General features: G+C 45.8%; 1 protein-coding gene across 1 annotated transcript; it reads left to right on the top strand.

Annotated features, from left to right (window-relative positions):
• The first annotated feature begins 32 nt into the window (after window positions 1–32).
• On the top strand, window positions 33–18,788 carry ERP27 (endoplasmic reticulum protein 27). Its single transcript, XM_080595490.1, has 7 exons — window positions 33–778; window positions 975–1,075; window positions 3,619–3,756; window positions 7,365–7,478; window positions 10,410–10,535; window positions 17,349–17,546; window positions 18,255–18,788. The coding sequence occupies exons 1-7, from the start codon at window positions 658–660 to the stop codon at window positions 18,297–18,299; spliced, it is 843 nt and encodes a 280-aa protein (XP_080451616.1). The 5' UTR covers window positions 33–657; the 3' UTR covers window positions 18,300–18,788.
• The last annotated feature ends 103 nt before the right edge of the window (window positions 18,789–18,891 follow it).

Here is an 18,891-nt window from a genome sequence, read left to right as displayed (position 1 = left end):
AGGGAAAAAGCCCTCCTGCTTCAAAACGTCAACCCAGCTCTAATGAATAGGAAGCCAGGAGACAATTTTTCCCCATAAAGGCAAACTATTTCAGAGTGGCTTCCTTCGGGGGGTTCATGAATGCTGTTTTGAAGCCCAAACTCTTGCTCACGATCAGGGTGGGCTTCAGGGCTAAACAGCCTCCACCTGTCATCCAGAGTGGCAACTGAACGAGCCCAGGAAGGTAGACCATGGCCTTCTCATGTTTAACATTTACCTGGCAGCTGTTCCCCACCAGCCAGAGGAAGTGCAGGAGCTGTCTCTTACTGGCTGGCTGAGCAAAAGGGGGCATCAGCCTCTGTGGGACCCAGCACCTGAGGAGGTGCAGTGGCTCCCTTTACGCGGAGGGGTGTTCTCACAACCTGGGGTGCCTGGTTGTGTGGGTGCAAGAGCTGAGATGTCCACCACTGTGGCTGAGGGCACACTGGCGTGGTGAGCTTCTTTGAGGCTGATGCCCACACAGCTGGGAGGCCCCGGGCTCTCTCCCAGCCAACACATAATCTCAGGAGCTGAAGGCTTTGCCCCTGGCCAGCTGCTCCTTTCCCACTTCCCTGGGCGGGACTGCGAGCCCCAGAAGCAGCTGACGTGTCGCTTGCCAAGGAGAGGAGCAGAGGTGGCATGGTGAGGAGAGGGCAAGCTGGCACCATGGGCACCTCCGTCTTCCCGTGTCTCTTCGTCATCCTCCTTGCTGGGGGCTCCCCGGCAGGCTGTGCTGAAGACAGCGGCTCTGCATCCCACGGTAAGTCCGCTCTCCTGGGCCTGGCGTGGGGACCCCGCCTCACTGAGGGTGTGCTGTGCAAGCTTCGTATCCTGTATCCTGGTGGGAGAGCTGTGCGGGCAGCACGCGCGGGGTGGGATGTCTGCGTGTGTGTGGGGGGAAGCCTCCGAGCTGCTCTTCGTGTGCCCTCTGCCCAACCCCGACCTGTCCTCTCCAGGCGCAGAGGGAGATGCAGAGAAACTCGTCCTGTTGAACGACATCGCGGACGTGGAGGCCTTCATCAGCGGGGCGGAGGTGGCGGTCGTTGGGTTCTTCCAGGTGTGTTGGCAGCAGCTCCCCTCTGCCAGGTGGGAGCCGGATCCTGCCCTGGTGGGAGAGTGGGGATAGATGTGGTATAAACACCTTCAGACAGCAGCCCCTTCCACAGAAGGGTGCTGGGGCTGTGACAGATGTGTGGGGGGATTAGGGGAGGGGTGTGTGGAAAGGGAGTTGGAGCAAGGGATGAATGTGAAGCTGTTGGTGGGAGCCCTGGAGCGGGAGAAAGGGAAATGCTGCAGGGGAAGGAAGAGGGGAATGTGGGTGGCAGAGAAAGCGAGTGCACTGGCACGGGGTGAGTGGGAACATCAGCTGTTGGCTTTAGTCACTGAGGGCAGCGCAAGGCACTGCCTGCGTGATGGGGCCGAGGCAGCTGGGTCTCAGGGAGCAGTGCTGGTACGGGTCCTCTGATTTCTAAGAGGGTTTGGGCCCAAGATCAGCTCCCTCTTGGGGGATTATTGGCACAGTCTGTCTGTCTGGCTGCTTCGTTCCCAAAATTGATACCCGTGGGGTCTCTGTCACTCAGTGACTAAACTCAACTGAAATCAGCCAAAGGTGTTAGAGTGACTAGGAGATGTGTGTGTGCCTCTTGCTCTTGAAAGGGCAGGAATACATTTCCTCAGAAAACAACACAAAAACCTTATTGAGTTAAAGCAACACGAAGCAGAGGTCAATAGGATCCTTTTTATTTTTAAGGTCCCCAAGTTGCACCTTTTTTTCTCTCCTTGAGCTCTGTGCTGGGCTGCTTCTGCCCATACACTGCCTCATGCCGTTTGGCAGAGAGGACTTCATCCTTTCAAAAATAACTCCTTTCTGGAAGCCCCTTCCTCCTCCTGCCCTGGTCCTGGAGCTGGAGGGCTGCCCAGGGAGGTGATCGTGAGGTTGGTGTATGGCAACAGCATCTTGCAGCGCACTGCAGAGCAAGGACCGATGCTTCTGCTGCAACAAGTGTGTGAGTGCTGGAGGCTTATGCCCCAGGGGCCTTGCTAAACACTGATCACAGAGCACCACCTGCCTCGGGTTGGGTGTCTGCAGGCATTCAGAGCTCCTCAGAGCTCCTGCAAGCCAGCGAGGCAATCTGCACAGGCAGAAGGAAAGTTGCTCAGAAGTCTCCTTGCCCCTGGGTAGCTGGCTGGGGTTGCGGCAGGGCTGTGCACTGGGACCTCCTGCAGGCAAAGCCTCGTGCCACCAATGTCCCGTGCCACTGCCTCCCTCCTGCTGCACGATTTCATTCACTGATGTTAACAGGACGCTGGTCCCAGGCAGCAGAGGGGGTGCCAGGGCAGGGAGGGATGACTGTGCTGTCCTGCATCGTGGGGACAGCCCCGGCTGCCAGCAGCCAGCAGCTTGGCGTGTGCTCAATATGTGGAGCACAACAGGGCTGCCTTTTAACAGCAGATAAGGATGTATGAGCGCCATGAGGGCTTGTCTTGGCCCTCCGCCCAAGAGTATATTCATCCAAATAATGCCCATGTTCTCTCTTCACCATAAATCACTTCCCTGCTGCAGCCTTTCATTTCACTGCAGCACGCGGCTCGGCAAGCTCCGCATATAATGAGCACGGTCTCCCTGACTGGGAGCTGCATGCCATGATGGAAAAACAGCATGCTGCTCCAGCAACCCTGTGTGCCTGTGTGAGAAAGGGGCCTGCTTGGCTGGATTAAGCCCCATTTTTCACAGGAATGATCGAAAACAAAGTGAGGTTATTCCCACACCACGCTTTAGTGCTCTCACCGCAGCCATGTCGATGAGCTCGCATTTCCAAAACAGGTCACAAGAGCTGTTTTTCTTCGAACGAAGAAAGAATTTTGTTTTCCATTCTCTCTGGGCTCGCAAACAGCTGAGCTGATGGTTCAAATCGAAAAGAAAAACAGAACAATTTCCAAGCACAGACTGTGTCTTGAGGATTTAAATCCAGTAAGTAGGAGTATCAAAAATGCATCCCTCACAAGAAAAGCCAGGAATGGAAATAGTAAGGGATGCTTTAACATGGTCTAAGGCTGCAGTGAACGCTCTCACTTGAAGGGAGCAGACCCCAGCTTACTGAGGAATTGCACAGCTCTATGCTTTGATGCAGCTGTATTTGCTACGTTTAAAGGGTAGGTTTAAGATAGGTTCCTTTTCAAAGGAACTAGGATACCGTTAACCCAGGGTGTTTAAAAAGTGTAACCCACTGACTCCAGAATCAAGAGGTTATCTTAATGACGTATTTTTACCGTGTGTATAGCACACATACATGCACAAGTGTGCTACCTCTGGGCTCTGTGAGCACACCACCCCACATCACCCCTCCAAGACCTCCAGGGCTCCCCACCACCGCAGCAGGGGGGCGAGAAAGGCGGTGAAGGCCGGGCGGGGACAGCAGGGGGCATCGCAGCGTGTGCCGAGGGGAGGGAGGAAGGCACGGGCCCGGCCGCGAAATGGCGGAGCCGGGGGCCCCGCGGGCGGCCGGTAGGTGGCGGCCTTGCGCCGGCGTGCGGCGGGGCCGGGCCGGGCCGGGCCGCTCCGCTCGGCTCTCACCGCCCTCCTCTCTCTGTGCCCCGCAGGAGCCGCAGGGGGCCGCGGCGGCCCAGTTGCGCCTGGCGGCCGGCCACATCCCCGAGGTGCCCGTCGGCATCAGCAGCAGCCCCGCCGTCCTGGAGCACTTCGGCGTCTCGGCGAGCACCCTCACGCTCTTCCGCAGGGTGCCGCAGCACATCTCCTCCGCACTACTTTTATTTTATTTTATTTTATTTTATTTTATTTTATTTTATTTTATTTTATTTTATTTTATTTTATTTTATTTTATTTTATTTTATTTTATTTTATTTTATTTTATTTTATTTTACCTTATTCTATTTTATTTTACCTTATTCTATTTTATTTTACCTTATTCTATTTTATTTTACCTTATTCTATTTTATTTTATTTTACCTTATTCTATTTTATTTTACCTTATTCTATTTTATTTTACCTTATTCTATTTTATTTTACCTTATTCTGTTCTATTTTACCTTATTCTGTTCTATTTTATTTTTGAAATTACCCTGCTGACTAATTTTAGTGAGCGAGGTTTTACAACAAGCACTTAAAAACTGCCCCCAACCGCGTTACAGAGGAAATGTAATTGCTGGTTGGTAGTGATAAAGAAAGGGATTAAAGCTGCTCAGCTCTGCCTAGAGCTGGGAAGCCAAAAAGGGCTTATCGTTGATAGTCAGCCTGCATGAGCACATAAAAGCTTACCTGTAGAGCTTGCTGCTCTGAAGAGGTCATTTACTTTTCGCATCCCTGACACGAGCAGTGTTCTTACACCTGATGAGATGCTCAGTTTTAAGTGTGTGCTCAGTGCTTTGCAAAGAATGATGGCTGCGTTTCTGAGCAGCTAGTCTGGAGCATGGTGTTACTTGGATGGGGTTTCTCTGGTTTTGGGAAGCCTCCTGAGACACATGAAAAGCCTCTAAGGGCCATGTTACAGTGGATCAACACAGCAGGCTTGAAACCAAATCTTGCCAAGTGTCGCTTCAGGCAGGCAGAGCTGTCTGTCTCCCTGGGTGCACCACTTTTCCATCGTGACTGAAACCAGATCCAGGCTGGGGATCTGCAGCTATAGATGCTCTGCCACCAGAAGAAGTTCCTAACACCCTGATCTGTCTTGGGTCTTACACTATGTTTAGAAGATTTAATTGCCTAAATATGCTTTGGGCATGGACCCATTAATACTGTTACTTTGCAGTTTCTGAGGGATGGGTGCTGTGCAAATTCAATTTATTTATTTATTGACTCCAGCTGTAGCTGCTGGTGCTTTGCTCTGAATTTGAAGGTATTCTTGCTGAAATGTAAGGAGACAATGTTTGGAAGGGCCATGTCCTTACTTAAGCAATCCAAACAAAAGCTAAAAGCAGGCATATCAGCTGCCTCCTGTTGCCCCATGTGGCACTTGAAAACTGGGTAGAGAGGTATGTCAGAGGGGGAGAGGGACACTAGGTGGTACAAGATGTCCTAAAAGGCTGTGAAGTGCTGTGTCACAAGAGCTCTAAGCTGACAGAGTGGCTCAGTGATTACACTGAGAGAAGCTGGATATGGTAGCTTTGCCAAGTTCTAGATGCAGGTTGTACAACATCGCAAAAGCCAGTTTGTTCCCCTTTCTTTCTCATCATTTCCTGCCCAGTGTTTACCACTGGTATTATCCAAACAGTGCAAGGAGAATGATCTAAGAGTGACCAACAGGAAGGCAGGTCCTTTTGTTTAACTTTTTGCTTGCCACGTGCAGATGTTGCAATTTGAAGTAACACCCATCTCAATTTTGGTTCTTAGGCATAGTGATTTTCTTCCAAAAACTTTGAAAAGATCCTTTGTTTTTGCACTGTGGCAGATAGTAGGATGACTGCATTGGGAGGGTATTTGATATCTGAAGTGTATTTGAAATGTTTGGATTGTGGGAATTTGTATTATATTGAAACTTCATTGTTCACAGTCCAGTTTTTGCAGCTGAACTCTTGTTTAATAGGAAAAAAAAAGCAAGAAACAAACACACTAGTGAGATTCAAATGGGGTTGACAATTCTCTTACCTAATTTTCATTTTTCCCTAAAATTAAGTTATTCAGATGTTATTTTTTTCTTTTATTCTACGCTGGAGACTGTGTAGGAGTAAGGGGTCAGAGCTAAAAAAGAAAAGAAAAAAGAACTGAGACAGGAACTTGGAACGAAATACTCATTTGAAGAGTACAAAGATGGGTGACCAGGATAGCAGTGAATCAGAGGCATAAACTCATTCTTTCCTTTTGCATAGTATGAAGCACATATAAGGCTGAGAAGTTTATAATTACAGTAGCAGGAAGGGCTGCTGAGACTTCTTTGCATATAGTGGAGCAAAACTGATTTATTCTGTTGAAGGATCTGGCCTGATAGACCTAAAAAAGACCTAATTAACAGATGCTACTAAGCTAATTATATAGAGCGATAAAGACATTTTGGCCAGAGTTTCAACTATTAGAGGCAGGATATTTTTCACCCTTTTTTTCTTGGAATCCTAAATGTTGAGAGCAGATGAAGGATATTATTATCCCAACATGAAAACTATGAGTTTACAGAAGCCCACAAAAGTCAAGAGAAAGTTTTCTGTGGAGTCCAGGGTGCTTTCGGTTGGTTCCCAAGGCTCCTCTGATCTCGCCCGCCCAGGTGTTGCACTGGCCTGATCCCATTCACTCAGTACAGCTGCCCTTTCATTTTATGCTGGAGCAAATCTGTGAGAGGAATCAGGCAGCACAGTCTGAAAAGCACCAGCTTGATTTTCCAGAAAAGGCGCAGTGGTCCCCTAACAGATCAAAGACCTTGCGAATGACCACAGAACAGCAAAAAGGGCTTCAGATGTCTGCACACCACTGGAAAAACTAACACAAGTGCTTTCAGAGGTTGTACACATGCAGAGAATAAAATCCAGGGTGCGCATGTGGACATTTTCTCAGCCCCGAGAACCTCGTTCAACACGTGTGTGAAAAATCTTAAAATCTCAAACTTTGATCCTATTGCTTGTCACAGCTCACCACCCCCATGGCCCAACTCAATCACCTCCTGCAGCGGTACTGTACAGCAACTGTGCCCCATTTGGTGGTTTAACCATTATTTGATGTTTGCCTGCTTTTTCTGTTTACCAAGTCAAGCAAACCTCAATAAAATTACATCTTGGGGGTTGGAGGCTGTGAGTGTGGGGAGATGTGTGGCAGGATAGATAGTCCTTTAAAGCTAAAATGTGCTGTGCTTGATTTTTTTTTTCTTCTGCTGTACTGGAAAAAAATCCTCTTTTTATTGGAGAGATTTCCTGCTTGCACAATGTTTCCAGGAAATCCATATAGTCCCGTGCCAATGTTTATGACTTGTAGAAGAAATAGAATAAGCAGATGAAGATTTTAAAGAGGGACGTAAAGCCAAAATCTACGTAAGGAGTTAGGCTATATTAATGATCTCTCCCCACAACTCCTAGAAGAGTTTATCAGTTAATCCTCCCTGTCTCCAGTACAGTAGGAGCAGATAACGGTAGGGATGTCTGGTCCTCAGGGATTTCTGTTATGCCATGAGTTTTTCTTGTCCTTGGGAGACTGAGGGAGGGTGGAAGATCCTTATCTCAAAGTGGTGGCAGACCTCTGTAGGTCGAATAGTTCTGGACCTCAAGAAATGGGGATTATGTCTTGGAAAGAAGGGGAGGGTGTTGTCCCAGGGGTGGGTGTCTCTGTGGTTGAGAGCCATCAGCAGCTCTGGAGGAGCTACTGAGAGGAGAGGACAGCTGTGACTGGAGGTGTCTTTGCATATCTTCAGGCAGACAACGACCGGAGAGATTTGGATGTGGACAGTGAAAACATGAATGCTGAGAAGATGAGTCGTTTCATTCGGATGAACGAGCTCCGCCTGGTGACGGAGTACAACCCTGTGGTAATTACCAGCTCCTCACAGCCCCTTCACCCCAGCACTCAGCCTCCTCCTCGTGGGCCTCCTCTGGCCCAAATGTTCGTGCACGTGGATGCATGGTTGCCACAGTGGTGTAGGTGGGGTTGGGGAAGACACACAACTCTTTGCTGCTACTGCATAGAGTGAGTGGGAGCAGGTGCAGCACTGGGGCATTCAGGTGGGGTGGGGGGGGGAAAGCAGGCAGTTCCTCTGGCCTTCCAATAAATCTGGGGCATTGGTGGGCAAAGAGCTGCATTTCTTACCACTCCTGCTGCTTCCTCCCTTGGGCATTTACCATGTCATACCACGCCTGCAGGCCCTTCCCATCTCTGTGGCTGGGAAGCCTCAAGAAACATGGGAACCCAAATGACCTGTGTCTAGGAGGCAGGCTTTCCTTCATCACCCAACAAACAGGGCTCTACATAAACCTGGCTATTTGAAAGCATATTCAAAAGCTGGTTGGAAACTTCCCAAGCAAAATTTTTTCCCATCTCCACCATCCCTCCCCCCATAATTTGTCAGTTCAACAACAACAAAAAAAATCAGACATGGGATGGTTCCATGATGGCCATCTTTATTAACTCACCCACCTGACTGACAATCAGAAGGTCTCAGTGCTCCTTCCCTGTACTGAGGGTGACTGAGGATTTCGACTCCCCTGAAGCGCTAGCAGTTCACTGGGCTGGTTGCTGTGAAGCCCAGCTGGCTGCAAGGCTGAGACTGTCATTGCTGACGGGGTCTTTTGCAGACTTCTGAGTAGCTACAGCAATGCTGACCATGCTCAATTTAATCAAAGGAGAATGGCCTGACCTGTTTCAAAGCTGTACCTTTTCAAATGGATGCCAAACATCAGCTAAGAGGGCTGGCCCTTTTCCCAGTTCAGGTTCAGCCTGCCAGGAGAGAGAGCATTTTGTTTTGGAAATGCAACATTTTCTTTCCAGAGTGAAATACTGCAGAAGTTCTGTTCTGCTTTCTTTGAAAGAAAAAAAAAAAAAGCGTTTTTTTTTTGTTGTTGTTGTTTGTTTACTTCATCTACATCAGGGATATGAAAAACATTTCAAAATGACGGAACATTTCCTAGGACAAAAAAGCTGTACTCTGCCCCGCTGTCCTTACAGCTCTTCGAGATCACCCAAGTAACAACAGTGGGGATGTTCTTGTTATCCTCACAAATGGCCAGGCTTGTAGCCTCCACTGTGGTCTTTTTGCAGTTCATCAGATCTTGGCTCTTTCTTCATGCGTTTCTGATGATACTTGGGGCTCTTGCTCCATGGTGTCCCATTTAGCACCCAGACTGTTTCTCTGATCCAGAGCCCCCGAGCTGTTCAGCTGTTCCCTTCAGACTGGCTTGCAACACACGTCCTGTTTCATTTTTTCCCCTGACACTGTAGATCCCTAGCAAGGTGCTGCAATTAACAGTGCCTCCTGCCGTCCAAGGCTTGAAGCCCTTCCAGGTTAGCTAACATAGCTTGTTTTTTTCATAAATATTTATTCCCAGTGCATATGCTGTTTACATCCAAGTCTGCTGCAGGTCAGCAAGGGCTTGGATCACAGGGATCAAACTGAGTGCTGCCAAGAGTTTCTCTCCCTGTCCTGGGGCCCTTACTGTTTCGCCCACGTACTTCAGTCATTTTTAGGCAGTGCTTACCCTGTGTACCTCCCAGGAGAGTGCAATGTGATCCAGCCATGATGATGAGCTATGCAAATCGCTTGCAAAAGGTTGTGTGGGCAGATGCACCTTTGTGAGGAGCTGCCAGAGGAGCTGCTGCTCCAGCCATGCCCCCATTGTTCTTGTGGCTCTTGGTGCTGCCTGGTTTCACCCTCACCTTCAGCCCTGTCCTCTTCCATGAGGTCTTCTAACGCTCTTTAACCCTGGTTTGCTTCCCCTCTACTCTCCCCTGCCCCATCTGCACAGCGCAGAGAAATGAAGTGATACAAAATGTACAATCAACATCAGGCTAAGGGAAAGTCCTGGTCACCAGAAATTGGATGCTTTGTGGTGCACAGCCCTTGCAGACATGCACTCCCTGACCCCGTCCCTGTTACTCCTGGAGCATGTGGAAACTTTCTGCTCCTCTGGGGAAGTGCTGGCGGGGATCTCTACTGCCTGCGCCAGCGTGGTTTCGGTGGCATGGGTGAGGCAGCAGGTCAGCAGCAGCCTGGCCCCGTTCTGTTTGGTTTGAGGGAGAGGCTGCAGGGGAAGGGGGATGAGGAGCGACTGAGTGCCTGGAGATGGTGCAAAGGCTTCCTGGGCAGTGCCAGCCCTGCCTCCTCACAGAGGGCCATTGTGCGCTGTCCCTGCCCAGGGCACTGCCAGATGCAGGTCCTTCCCCCGGCAGGGCTGCAGAGGCAATTCTAACCCAAAGCACTCCGGGCTGCCCAGCCCCTGGGGTTGCTGAAATGAGGCTTTGGACTCATCCTTGTTTAACGCACAGCACAACGTGTTGCACAGAGGGATCAAGGGGACACACCAACCCTAGCACCCCAAATCATTCCAGCCTGCTTGTTCCCATTTCAGTCAGGTGCTGGGCCCCAGTGATTCAGGGCACCGTGTTTGGTGGCCTTACCTTTCCGATTCCTTCTTGTCCCTCTAGATGACAGCTTGCTGTATCCAGGCAGTCCCCCTGCCTAGTCACTGACTGGCCTGAGGCCAGTGAGGAACACTCGTAGTTTTCAGACTCTTGGCTCAGGAATAAGCAAAACCAAGAGGTTAAGTGCTTCCACAAAAACCCAGATTGGATCCCTCCTGCTGTAAAGGAGGTCGTCCTGCTTGTTGGGCTGGTTTGCAAAGAGACCTCAACTGAGGCGTGAGGATTGATGTCCCTCTGGCAGTGCATCCAATGCGCACTGAATGTACTCAATCTCCTTGTCTGTGTGTTTTTCTCTCTCTGTCTGTGGTGGCCGTGTTTTTGGCAGACAGCCGTAGGTGTGCTGCACAGTTCTCTCGAGATTCATCTCCTCCTGATCACAGACAAAAAGTCCCCAGAGCACCCTGAGCGAATGCACAGATACCGTGTGGCAGCAGAGCTCTTTGAGAAGAAGGTAAGTCCAAACAGAGAGGAAGGGGAGCCATGAGAGAGAAAAATAGAAGGACAGTGGTTTCTTCCGTGGATGGGGTGGGCATTGTCTCCTGCTCTGTGCATTAGGGGAGCAATGGCCAAGTGGGATGAAAAGACAATTAGCTGGATCATTAAGTGGAGAGGTTGGATCTGTTCATCTTTTGTCAGTTTTGCCTCCATGTGGGAAAAATATCCTTTGTATTCTGCTCCCCCACTCTCTCAGTGGGACAGTGTGTGCTTCCTTGCTTCTGGTCCAGTTTTGTTCCCTTGCCCTGGGAGATGACGAACAGCTGCTGCACTTCAGCCCGGCAGTGGTCACATTCCACTGGTGTGAGAGGTGATCTTGTATATACAGCCTGAGAGATGCCAAGGAGCATTATATAAGTGACCAGACAGCAATTAATGTCGCAGAACTTCTTAACCCTTAGCCCTCTGGTTGGAATCGTGGGTGGGTTTTGTCGGATTTACCACAGCAAGGTCATGGGATTGATGGGGTCTTTCAGAGAAATTTCCCCTGGTTCCCACCTCTGTGTGGGCAGAGTTCCTCAGGCAGTTTATCTTTCCATGGCTGATTCCTTGCCAGCATCTGATTTACAGGGGAATTTGGGTCAGGGGACAGAGAAAGGAGGATTGGGAACAACAGGCAGGCATTTAACTTGGGGGAGAATAGCAAATGGGAAGAGGTAGAGGATCACAGCAGTGGGGAAGGCTGAACTGAGTGGCAGTGAAAGTGACCGTCCTGGGAGAAATGTGGAGCTGAAGAGTTTGGGTTTGAGAACAAGAATATCTGCATGCATCTGTTTGCAGTACTGAAGGAGCAGATTAAAAATCAAGTATATCTTCATCTCCAAATGGGGGGGGGGGGGGGGGGCACCTCAGAACCATGCACACTCAGAAGACTTGAGACTTTTTTTATGGCAAGACTTCTTTTGACCTTGCCATCTCTACCACCCATTGTCAAGAGAGCAGGCAGAAACCATTCATGAAAGTCAAAAGGTCTTTTGAAAAGTGTTTTGCTTTAACAAATACATGCTGATAAAAAAAGACTCGTTTATCTGAAAAATTCCAGCTGTCACATGTGAGATAAGTGTTACAATGACACCATTATCCTTGCCCATAAGCAGCACAGCCAGATCCAGGTCTCCCCCAAACAGCTGACTTTTCTAAGACAATATTCTTGAGCATCACCGTCCCTTGCTGATGCAGCTGCAGCCAGTTTTCCCCTAACATGATGCCTAGATCTGAGTGAGTGGGAATAATTTTCCTAGAAATCTCTCATGAAGCATTGGATGAAAAGTTGTACTGAAGTCCAAATAATTTATGAATTACCAACAATCCAAATATTTTTTTTTTATTATTATTATTATTATTATTATTATTTTTAACATTTGCGCAGGCAAGTTTCCCACTGAATCAGTCCAGAGGAAGTTTTCCAGAATAAAATATAGGGATTAAAGATGTGGGCATTTGACTAATTATCTGAACATTTCTGCAGGGGTACTGCAAGACACCTAGATGAAGGGACTGGGAATCTAGTATGTTCTTTTTTCCCAAAGGAGGGTCATTCTGCAAAATAATTTGTGATTTGGACTGCCTTCTTACAAAGCAGTAAGAAAGAGTAAGGTTACCTCTGTTCAGGTCACCTGGGTCTTAGATCTGGATCCTAAGGAGTAAGCGGAGCAATATGCCCACTTAGGGTTGTCTCCATTTGCTTTTTTTGTGGCTTGCAAATTGTCCTGTTAATGAATGTAAGATTCTTGAATTGAAGTTTATTCAGAATTACAAGTGAAAAATTCACAACCTGTAGGCTGGTGCTGAAAGGCTTGTTTGTGCTGCGGAGTTAGCTCCGTCAGTGGTTTGAGCAAGCATTGCTGTGCAGTGGAAAGGTGTTCAGGCCCACTCTAAGGGTGTACCACTGCATCCAGCAGTGTTTCACAGTGCATGCAGAGTGCCAGAAGAGAGAGGGGAGACTGGATTTGTGTTACGCCTTCTCCTCAGTGACAGTGCAGAACACTGACGCAGGCTTCAGAGGGTTCTCAGGAAGGATTGGGGGTACCCATCCTTGCACACATCTCTGCTGGGGTCTAAGGGAAGAGAAGTCCTTGTTGTTGTCATCACCAGATGTAGGAAGAGGAGAACCTGTTGCTTGAACTCACAGGGAGATGAAGAGAAAGTGCTGGTGAGTGGCTGACCCCAGAGAATGAAAAAAAAGATCATAAAGAGGTGATTTGCCTACCAGTTCCTGGGCTATGGTCCCTTCATCTTTGGTTTATGATCTTTTCATTTTTGCCTGGGACAAATCTCAAGTTTTCATCTGGAGAACTCTTCTAGATTTGATAGTGGAGCCTGAGGGCTGTAAAATGCTGGAGAGGAAAATGCAAATGTTAGGTGATGCTAAGTTACCAAGAGCTGACAAGAATCACAATAAACATGGTGCTTCTCTAGCAGATCTTGAGAAACAATTGTGGGTGGGTAACAGTGAACAGACAGAACTCAGCACTGCAGCTGCAAGAGTGAACCCACCAGTGTCCTTGGAAGGATCCCACAGCGATCAAATATGTGCTCATTTGGAAAAACACTGCCAAGAATCCAAGCTTTCTACTGGAAAGGAAATGTCAGGGTTAGCTAGTGAGCCAAACTAACACGAGCATCTTCAGTTTTCTTTCCACAATATTAGAGTATAACATGACAATTACAGATGGTGTATCTCACAGGTGTCTGCAGAAGTTTTTCAGTAAGGTGATGCTGGGAATAACAAAAGCAGCTTCTGCTGCAACTGATATAACATGGCTTATAATGTCAGAAAGATGTGGGTAGTCATGTTCTCAAAGTCCCTTTTAACTTATATGTAGACCCATTTAGAAATGAGTTCTGAGAAACTGCTGAGAATCCTTCAGGAGGTCTTTTATGAGAAGGAAAGGATGGTGTCCTTTCTCTTGGACACTGTCATTCACACACTTCTTATTTTTCTTGCCAGACTTTGATTGCTCCAGAACTGAGACAGATTATCTTTAGAGATGCCTCCTTTTAGCCATAAACAGGGAAACTCATAAATATGGAATGTCTATGTCACTTGGCAGATATTTGAAGTAAAGCTGTTTTAATAGCTTTTTTGTTTGTTTTAATTCATGACTGATGTTTTCTTTTTGTTTTGGTGTACTATGTAAGCTACTCAAGAAATTACTCAAGTATCAGAATTTTTTTTTTGGCTTATACAGTCTCCTAAAAATGAAGGTCACAGCTCCATAAAGCTCAATATCAAACACTGCATATGAAGCTTGACCATCCTTCCTGTTGGTCTTCTGTAGAGAGAAAACTAAGAAACATGAAATTGGTTTCTAACATTGAAGTACTATTTTCAATTACATTGAGTTCCTTGGAGAATAACATCATTCCATATCTTAGTATTTACCAGGAACTTCATGTTCTAAAAGCACTGGGCTAGGAAGCAAGTTGTCAAGACACCAAGACAGCACCAGTGTAAAAAAATCTTTGAAAGAGTGTACTGCAGATGACAGTGCACAGATAATACTGCATTGTGTTCTGTGTTCTTGGAATATCATGTCTGGAGGGAAGAATTTGTTTTGAGAGTTCCTCGTACGTACACTAGAACCTTCACTGTCTCTAGTAGCAGGTCTCTGAACACAGACAAGAAGATTGGTACAAGATAAAACAATTTCATAGAAAATTGTTTCAGGAGTAAAAAAAAAATAGCTATTGTAGAGGATAGTTTGAAATAGAAAACAAGTTTTCTATTTTGGATGAAACTACCTAATTTCTAGCAGTGATATGAGAGTTGGCATCATAAGGGGAATTTGTTTTGGTGAGCTATAGTTTTGGTAAAGAGTTTGAGCAAAGGCTTTAGACTGTACTCTGCACTGGTGGAGGAAGACAAGCATCCTTTCTTCCCTTCTAAAATATGTGAAATAAATTGCCTGTCACCATTTATTGTAGGGGTTGCCCTAGATCACTGCCTGAGACCAGACCAAGATTTGGCTATCAGGACTTAGGCAAAGTGAATTTTGTCTGAGGGTCAATATAATTTTCCATGGTTACTGCATTTATTCTTTATGATTAGAGTTAGCTGGGAATCATAAAACAAAATAAATTTTGTATGAGAAAATGCCAGTTCCACCAGGTGGAATCTATCATGGACATGTCCCCATTCAGAAATCTGCTTGGTTTCCTGCTGCTGAGGTGACCTGGCTTCCAGTGCTTGTGGCCTCAGTACAAGGGCACCCTACAGGCTGCCTCACAGTTGTGACTTCAAGGCAGCACCAGCCTTGGCAGGAAGCCTGGAGCGCATCCAGTGCAGGATGCACAGATTCATGAATCCTGAAGGAGGAGTCATGCCACGTCATTGCACTTAGAGGAATATATCATTCCTAAACACATGTGATTGGCATTAAGGTGTCTTCTTTCGACTGACAGTGGGCAGATAAAACTGTTGGCTCTCCCTTATTTCTGGAATATCATTCACAAAAGGGGAAGGAACTTTTGCTGTACTTTGACATCCTGCAAATGTGTGAGCCAAATGTGAGTCATTAGAGGGATACAAGTCAAGAACTGTGAATGATGTTATCTGTCATAGCTGAGGGGCCTACTGTTCATGTGTTTTAATTGTTTTCTTCTGCAAGGAAGAAAAAAAAAGTTTGGGGTTCTAATGCTCAAACTTTTTATCCTTTTATTCTTACTCTGTTCTTTGTGTTCATAGATAGCTTCTTAGTATGGGTATTTTTAACAAAGGCTGGAAACTTGATAAAGAGAAGAATGTTGACTAACATTTATATTACCATTTTAAAATGCTACTCATCTGTTTTAAAGCTGGAGGAACTTTTGCATAGAAAAAATCAGCATTTAACAAACTAGGTATTCTAAAGGCTTTTTTTGATTAAATTTGTGTTTAACATTTGATTAACAAAATGTTGTTGTCTAGTGAATCTTTCATAGAGAAAACCAAAAGTTGGTGATTGAAATGATGAAAAATATGATACCATCCCCTGTACCATCCCTCTGAAAGTGCTTCCTTCCAACAGTAACCTCTGTTTCCAGTTTGCATGTTGGAAAGAGAGCCCTACAGCAGAAGGCTTGTTCAAATTCTTTCTGCCCCAGCTGAAAGCTTGGAATTCAATTCTTAGATTGGATACTAAGATCTGTGACCCTTGGATTTGTGATGCTTCTCTAGCCTGGTGTTTTATCCTACAAAAGGATGAATTTAGCACTCTGGGAGAAGTTCCCCACAACCTGTCTGCTCATTAGCTTGTTGCCCTTAGGGCACAGTTGACTTTTGGCAGAGAAATTGCAAGTGGTAGATAACTGTCATATCCAGTGAAACTATTGTTCTCATTTCTTTATCACACTGATTAACTGCAGTTAAACCTTACACCAGCCTAAATATCCCCTCTTCCTATTGGCTGTTGCCTAGGAAAGTTTCCAGATATATCTGGTTGTTTTCTTTGCTGTTTTGCTTTTGTTTTTGCAGAACACATTTAATAAAGGATTGTAGATTTACCAAATTTATTTTTAGAGAAGAAAAAGTTTTGAACTAATTTGAGTGTTTTTGATTGAAAAGAAAGGAAAACATGAGTCACAGCCTGGGAACTGGGCATATCATATTCACATTGCATTAATGTTCTTTCTTAAACTCCTCTTTTTTCTTGTATAAATTAGTCATACCCATGTCCATAGTTACGTTGTATATGCTAGGTCCAGTAGACTGCAAGGTTTAAAGGGAAGATCAAGTGATGCATATTAGCTTGGATGTCACCTGCCGAAGGATTCTATTTAATCAGATCATTGATTAAATTGTTTAATTGCTGTATTTATTTTATGAAATTTATACATAATGTTTGTATTTACTATTAAGAGACAATTTAACAAACATTTTTGAGGTAGCTGAACATTTTACAGAAAAATCTTTAAGATTGCAACATTTTAAATTTTTACAAATTCCTCATGTACCCTTTAAGACTTCAGTTGAAATTTACTCTTAAATAAATCATGGGGTAGGTCAACAATTGTGATAAATCATTACTATTGAATTGGCCTGGCAGTATCCTAATCCTTGTCTTGGTCTTGCTCTCCAAGAGTATTCAGGAGCCCAGAAAAATACAGGCTGTTCTCACCCTGGCTTACTCATTGAGGGGCTTCTCTCCCCAGGTCTGACAAGTCTCCACTGAGATTGGCTCTACGTACAGTGGTGTCATGCCAAAAATTCGTGTTTCCCAGATGATTGCACCTTCATTTCTAGTCACTGCAGCTGACATAAATACACCATTTGTGTTTGGTACTCTCATATTCTTATCCTTGCTGGCTTATGCTGCCCTGTACTTCACTCCCACATTCCTGCAATTGAGTTTGATTTTCCACACACCAAAATACCTTTTTAACATGCCACTCTGGGTCTTGCACGGATGTGAGCGTATTATCCTGAAAACATGCAAAAAGAGGCATCAGCTTCTTCTACATGTGCCTTTGAGATGAAAGACGTTTTATTTCTTCATCTATTAAGAGAACAGGAGACTGCCTTCCTGCCATACTATGAATATATTTTTAAAGAAGAGAAAACAAGACTTTTTGTTTGGTAGTGTACATATGGACTAGATAAAATACAGAAAATTTCACCGCAAGGAGCAGTTACTGGCAGAAGAAAGTGTTATTCCAACAGAGTATGGTAGGTTTTCACTAACTCATTTTAGAAATATCACTATTAATCTTTGAATGATTGTTGTTTGGGGATCTCTTTTCTCTCTCAGTCTCTGTTTAGCTCACATTTTATCTCTTATTTACATCACAGATTCTCTTTATCCTGGTAGACATTAATCTGAAAAGCAATGAACAAGTGATGGCATACTTCAAACTGAAGAAGTCCCAGCTGCCAGCTCTGGCTATATTCTACACACCAGATGAGGAGCGCGATGTGTTGCCTCTGGATGAATTCTCCGTTGAGCGTGTGCAGGACTTCTGTAATACTTTCTTACAAAGAATACAAAAGGTAAGGGAGCACTCCTGTACAGTCTACAGGAAGCTGGGATCTTGTACGAAGATGGTGTTGCTCACAAGGCTCTTCAGGAGACGACTTCAGTTCCTTGACTTTGCCCCCAAACCTGCAACCTCCTCATTTTCATTTTCACTTGCATTAGATCTAGAGCAGAGCAGATATGGATGTGTTTGCGGAGCCTCTTTATTCATTGACATCTGCCTTCTTAGTCTACAGCAAAAAGACTTCTCTGACCTCTGCAACTGTATGGAGGTCTCACTGGAAGCATCTGTTTTCTGGGAGCAGCAGCTGGGGAGGTAGGGTGAAGGGTACATTAGGACAATGAGAATGGTCATGGTGGCTGTCAGCAGTTAGGAGAGGATCAGGGAGACAGTGGCAGGAATAGGAAGGAAATTTATCAAGAAGGCCACAGAGCAGAGTATATAGATGTGCTCAGGACTCTACTGGAGGTCAGGGCCGGGAGAGGAACAGTTAAATCTCCGTGAACACTCAGTGTTAGTGTTCTTTCTTTGTCAAATGTCACCTTCATGTAACACATAGGCTTTGGGTGTCAGGACCCTCTGTTATGCAATTGAAATGGGATAGGCAGGGCAAAGGCATGGAGAACAGAGGGAAGCACTTACGTTGGCTTGTTTCCTTTTATCACTATGCTGAGAAACTGAACCATGTCAAAACTGATTTCATGCATTTGATATGTTTTAGAAAGAAGAGGAACAAGAGAAGAAGGCCCTCAATGAAGAACTCTGATTCTTTCTAAGCCAACAGGATGACTGTGCCTAGAGCCATGTGTTCTTGGTGTATGAAGAGTTCACTGAGCCTCACAGATCAGGAATTCCTGGGATAATAGGATTAAGGGGCCAAGTCAGTCATGGATTCCCATCTCCATGCTATGTACATATATGCCGTCTGTCCTCTCTACGCGTCTCTCTTCCCTTCTGATTTGCTCTTTTGTCATTTCTTAGATTTGCTCTGCTATTGCAATACCCGGTGTCTTTCCATACCACCTCTGATGGAGCAAAGGGCAATACAGCAAAATGGCAATATCACAGATATAGCTTGTAGTTCCCAGAGAGACTGACAGATCTGTTTCTCTCATGGTGCCTGACTTCTTCTCTTTGGTTTTGGTGCTATGCTGGGATTCACTGTCAGCCTCTCCTGACACTAGAAACAGATTGGTTCCTTGATGTCACATGAACTTTTCCATTTATTTTTCTAAATAAAGCAGAAAGTCAGTAACCTGATTTGTATGCAAATATGTGATTTCCCACTACCCACTTCTGCCTCTTAAGGACAAAGCCTATGTATTTTTGAATGAGTAAGCTCAAAAATCTCTCTCTGA

Source organism: Anser brachyrhynchus (assembly GCF_964034855.1).
Source record: "Anser brachyrhynchus genome assembly, chromosome: 1".
NCBI lineage: Eukaryota > Metazoa > Chordata > Aves > Anseriformes > Anatidae > Anser > Anser brachyrhynchus.
Note: the sequence above shows the minus strand (reverse complement) of the source record. Positions and strands in the feature narration are given on the sequence as shown.

Coding starts and splice junctions, on each gene's coding strand:
- ERP27 (XM_080595490.1), top strand. CDS start 658: ATGGTGAGGAGAGGGCAAGCTGGCACCATGGGCACCTCCGTCTTCCCG. Junction 3,757..7,364: donor CCCTCACGCTCTTCCGCAGG/GTGCCGCAGCAC, acceptor GCATATCTTCAG/GCAGACAACGACCGGAGAGA. Junction 17,547..18,254: donor TCTTACAAAGAATACAAAAG/GTAAGGGAGCAC, acceptor GATATGTTTTAG/AAAGAAGAGGAACAAGAGAA.